The sequence below is a fragment of the Pseudomyrmex gracilis genome, unplaced genomic scaffold (genome assembly GCF_002006095.1).
Source record: "Pseudomyrmex gracilis isolate BER0280 unplaced genomic scaffold, ASM200609v1 scaffold_779, whole genome shotgun sequence".
Lineage (NCBI taxonomy): Eukaryota > Metazoa > Arthropoda > Insecta > Hymenoptera > Formicidae > Pseudomyrmex > Pseudomyrmex gracilis.
This window is the reverse complement of record NW_018021363.1, coordinates 32038-37348: the sequence shown is the minus strand read 5'-3', so window position 1 is coordinate 37348 and position 5311 is coordinate 32038. Positions and strand designations below refer to the sequence as shown.

Here is a 5311-nt window from a genome sequence, read left to right as displayed (position 1 = left end):
CAGCGTTAGCTCGTTTAAAAATGCGAGGGCGCGCTGAGAGTTGCTTGAGGATTCTTGCGAATCGTTTGCATCCCGTATCAGCGTTAGCTCGTTTACAACAAGGGGAGCAACCGTTCTCGTAGCTACCTTAAGTTTGTCAACTTTGATCGGCGTGAGGCACAAATATTTGCGACTTAATTCTAGCACTTACTACTTATTGTTGGTTTGTACCGGGCGGCAGCAACGTGGTAGCAACAGAGCGGCGGCGGCAGCGGTGTCGAGTGAGCTCCAACAGGATCCACACAACACAACACAATTGTTCTTTTGAGTCACTACGTTTGCTCGCGTATCGACAAGACCGCACTTCGGAAAATTTCGTTTTATTCTGACTCTAAGAGCCTTGCGGGGGCTCTTTTTATACCCGCGGCTCGGGAAACTCGGGATCACCTAATTTCTCGTTATCCGTCGGATTTCCCTTGATTTTATATTCCCGGGATGTATGTTTCCGTTTAAGATAAAAAAAAACGAAAATTTATCGAGAAAGAAAAACAGAAATTTTCCAAACTCTGTGTTTCTTGACTCTATCGAGAATTGATATCCGGTCTCGCGCCAGTATCGCGCGGCTGCGTTCCCGTGATATCATATCTTGTTATTGTCACGTCGCGAGGAGGAAGTGGAGTCCACGGGACGTAACATTATGCTAATTTTAATGCAAACATCGGATTAAACAAATTTTATCTTTCACTATATGTATATATATATATATGTCATTATATGGACCGTTTATTTTAAAAGTGGTGTAAGTCCATTTTTGAAAAAAATGAGATATCACGTAATTNATAATTCATAATTGACAGATGTTAATCTATAAGTTTCTCGAAACAAAAGAAAAATGGACTTACACCACTTTCAAAATAAACGGTCCATATATATGTTACCTATAAATATATATATATGTTTGTGAAAAAATTGTACAATACGCTGTCCGAAAAAGTTGAGCTCGGTCGAACTTTTGGGCGCGCTATTGTCATCAGAATGTCACTAGACAAGTGTTGTAACTGCCGAAGATCAATTTTTTTAATTTTGTGACAAGGATGTAAAATCAAACAGATTTGCATATCATTTAATAGAAAAAAACATAATAAAAATAGTTTACAATTTAAAAATATATTTATAAAATAGGATATAAATTATCGCTTTACTTATTCTCAATTGAAGAGCTCTCATTGGCTGTTGCTCAACATTTGAAACAGCGCTTGAGCGCTGGTGCTAAAGCGCCAGTGTCTGCATGAGAATCTAGCCGTACGCATAAGCAAATTTAAAACACTATTCGACAAAGGATATACACCAAATTGGACAACTGAAGTATTTAAAATCGATAAAATACAGACGACTTATCTCGTGACGTATCTGCTTGAGGATTCACGCGGACAATCTGTTGCTGGAGGATTCTACGAACACGAACTGCATCGCGTTGCAAATCCAGACGTTTATCTCGTTGAAAAAGTATTGCGCAAGAAAGATGACAAAGTTTATGTGAAGTGGCTGGGATTAGACAAGTCGTACAACTCTTGGATAGATAAAACTAATGTATTGTAAACACATGCACTTTATACATAGTTTTACAGTTATAAGTACTTTTACAATATATACAATATTACATATATTAATTTACAATATACATATAATATACTATACATTATACGTGTTTTTTTCTTGTGGTATTTTGTAATGTCCTCATGGCAATGTTTCAGTAGAATCGAGTACGATATATCGCTTATCGTCGTACGGACTTAGAGCAAGTTTCGAACACAGTGTATACTTCGTGTAGCTTTGATCGTACACGACTGTCGACGCATCTTTTCGATTTCATCGTTCAAACACTACTTGTAATCATCAAACGTTAATGTTCTCGCTACGACCCTACTCTTTACACCTTTGGTTTTTTTCATGTCTCTCTTTCCGTCTACCTTCAATGCATACATTTTTGCTCGAAGTCCGACAAATTCAGTCATTATAATTCCGTTATTTTCATCCTTCATCAATCCTAGAACCTTTTTGTTGGCGCGCGGTATACCATACACGTTATCAGTCGGATAATCACCTGTATCAAATCGTACGATATCACGTTTCATGATATCGTACATGTCTTCGCATTTGATGAAATAAATGAGACTGTCTGTGTCGGTGTACATAATTTTGCATTTATCTCGGTATAAAGGTGTCATGTAATCCTGGTGAAATTCGCACAAACATGTATTAAATATGTCTAATATACATATGCCTACGTAGATTGGTTTGTTAAATTTTACCTTGAGTTTGCGCAATTCAACTGCAATAAAATTTTCAGAAAAGACGCTTCGGCTATGAAAATTTGGTCGGGAGATCAGTGCTTCCACACCGTATTTTCCATCCCACTTTGTTAAGAGTTTTATATCTACATGATTACGCACATTTTCCATAGTTTTACCAAAAACCGCATTATTCATCAATTTGTATACATTTTTTTCAAAGTCGTTTTTAGCAAGCGTTCGAAATTGTGTATTTAATTTAATGTGACTGCGGAGCCACTGAGATTGCATGAATTGTAATATGCGGTGGATCTTTGTAATACAAAGACCGCACACATTGTTGCAGGGCACGATAGTGAATGATGTAACGCGTTTTGTTATGTAGTGTTGCGAGCAGCTTCTCCTGTCGTTGCCAGGCGGCTTATCACGCGTCGGACAGAACGGTAGGTCAGCGTGCACGTCGTGCAGTTTGCGAGGATACTCGAGGTCGACTTCAAGGATGTAACCGATATCTAAGGTTGATGCCACAGACATCACGTCGACACTCCAGACGTTGTCTACCCATTGGAATGCATCATACGGTGGCTGACACATTGCCCAGCCGTACAAGTTATTTATATCAAAATACATGAGATATGACGTTGGTTTTGATGTGTCATACATCTGCATGTACTTGTTATTAGCGTGCGCGTATCTTGCGCTGCACTGACTAAGACCGCGTTCGATAAACATAACCATATCAACATCTGTGAGCAGGTCGAACGTTATGCCTGTGTGTTTTAGCATAGCGTCCCACGTGTAACCGAGTAAAGTATAATAATGCGCAGGATCTAATCCATAACTTCGGATACAACTTTCGCGGAAATTCTCAAATATATCAGCCAATAATAAAACATCAGTCTTCAAATATAAATCACTGTCTTCACCTAACGTACTAATAGAAAATTGTTGCCAGATGTTTACAGCGTGTGCATATTTACTCTCAGATATCGTTTCACCGGTCAAGGAACTGTAGAATGACTCACGCGGTGGTAAACGTCGCTCTTGCAACTTGTCGACAAAGTCTACATATTCGTACGGAAAGACTCCTTTACGCGTTAATAACTTAAAGTTTTCGACGGATAAATTTCTAAATTCTGATTGTAAAATTTTTAACTTGTCTTTGTTAAGAAACGATGCTAGTTTATCGAGGCTAGCACTGAGAAATTTGTACGAATCAATAAATCGCAACTCTATATTGTAACTCTTTGAACTACTTTTTTCCGGTTGCGTGACGTTCTTGGAAAAAGATATGTATCTCTCCTTATTAATAGGGAGAACAGTAATCTTTCCTTCAAACGCTGTCGCAACTTCTGTAATAATAAAGCGCATCGTAACCAGATAAATTGTGAAAAATTACTGGGATATAATGTGAATCTTTATAATTTAAGTTGCAGTTGGAGTGCGCAGGACCTCTGTATCGATCAGTCAGATGACAATAATCGCGAACTTGTATGTCATCTGCTGCAAATGATTTTTCGCACACGTGACAGTGACTCGCGTTACGATAAGCTGGTTTTTGTTCTTCTGTTAACGTTTCCATGGACACATTGGTAGATAGAATGATTTTTATCCGATTAGCGAATTCTTTGAGTTCTTCAACAAACCATGCGATGCAATCTTCGCCGCGACGATACCGATAAACAAGAAAGGAGTCGTTGTATGAGCAGCGGACGTAAAATCCTATGCTAAACGTTTTGTGATATTGGTACGCATAGGACGTTTCTTGCTGCTGCGTCTCTCCATCAGTCTTGTATAATACGCTCTCAAGGTATACTACAAACAAAAGACGTTTCTTTCTTCTGTTGTTGGTAAAACTGAGCCACATCATCTTCCGCCGGTAACCGGATCGCGCAGTTGTTCAAGTTTTCGCAATCTACCGTGTGGAAATTCAACTTGTCCAGAGAATGAAAGTAGTGTAAACATCTGCAAAAAATATACATATTACATTAATTTCTTATATTGTCACGCATTCTATATATAATGCAAGCATACCTATTGCAAATATATTTTTTTCCATTGTGTTTGCATACTTGTGCACTCATAAGTCGAGACAGATTCTTTATGCATGCAAAGTGCCCCAGATTAACTTCTCGCGGATCCAAAACGTAGAGCAAGTTTACGTGCTTTTCTCTTTTCTGCTCTGTAAGACGTATTGGAAGGATGACAAGTTCGTTTGGTTCATTCTTCTTCCTTCTCAGTTCCATGTTGTACACATTGACAGAGATGTTGTTGAGTCGTTGAAATTTTGGTATTTGGTGTACACTCATTGAAAACACAATGTCCTATAGATTTAGCATTGTCGTATAGTGATGATACGATGATGCGCGTTCTACATGTCTTTCGACTGGATAAAGAGCGGCGACAACCGACCATGCAAAGCATGCATTGTCTTCAGATAGCACATTAATTACCGCTCTCTTAAATTTAACTTCTGATAGCAAATTTATACAACATCCTGCGCGTAATGGATTGTACTTGTTCACGTTTACGATTAAATTCAGTATACGTGACAAAGCCCATCCACTATCACGTTCTTGGAATTCATCTAAAAACGTTAACGTGGGTTTGATGACATATCGCTCGTACCACTCATCTAAATTGGTTGCACAAAAGAGGTCCGAATTTCTCGTAGTTATACTTTTATTCGCCTGTTTTTCTCCTGATACAAATTCACCATTGAACACTGTATTGACTTTGAGATTACTGTGTTTCTCAATGGCGTTTTGCACTTTTTCCAACACCGTGCTTTTCGCGTGTTCGAGAAAATGGCGAGGCTCAACATGATGTTCGTTGATAATAGCACCCGTCATTAGTCTACTCTCAAAAACGGTGTCAATCTTTCGCCATGTAAGTCTATGTCCGCCACCAATATATGCAATCTGTCGACGCAGTAAGTTTTTTAATCCTTCGAGTCGCGCAATTCTAACAATCAGCGAATGTCTGACTCCTACAGACAATTGTGGACGTTTGTTCCGACTATGTTCTTTCAATACTTCGAG

At 38.7% G+C, this 5311-nt stretch overlaps 2 protein-coding genes across 2 annotated transcripts in view; one reads left to right on the top strand and one right to left on the bottom strand.

The window, feature by feature from the left end:
• LOC109861466 overlaps positions 1–1578 on the top strand; it is a 3968-nt gene extending 2390 nt beyond the window's left edge. Inside the window, exon 2 of the mRNA XM_020441126.1 lies at positions 1369–1578. Coding sequence (XP_020296715.1) covers positions 1369–1578 — 210 coding nt within the window. The remainder of the gene's footprint in view (positions 1–1368) is intronic.
• A 284-nt stretch (positions 1579–1862) lies between these two features.
• Positions 1863–4137, bottom strand: LOC109861465. Its single transcript, XM_020441125.1, has 3 exons — positions 3670–4137; positions 2292–3548; positions 1863–2213 (listed from the first exon to the last, which is right to left on the bottom strand). Exons 1-3 carry the CDS (start codon positions 4135–4137, stop codon positions 1863–1865), a joined length of 2076 nt encoding a protein of 691 aa, XP_020296714.1.
• Positions 4138–5311: the final 1174 nt, after the last annotated feature.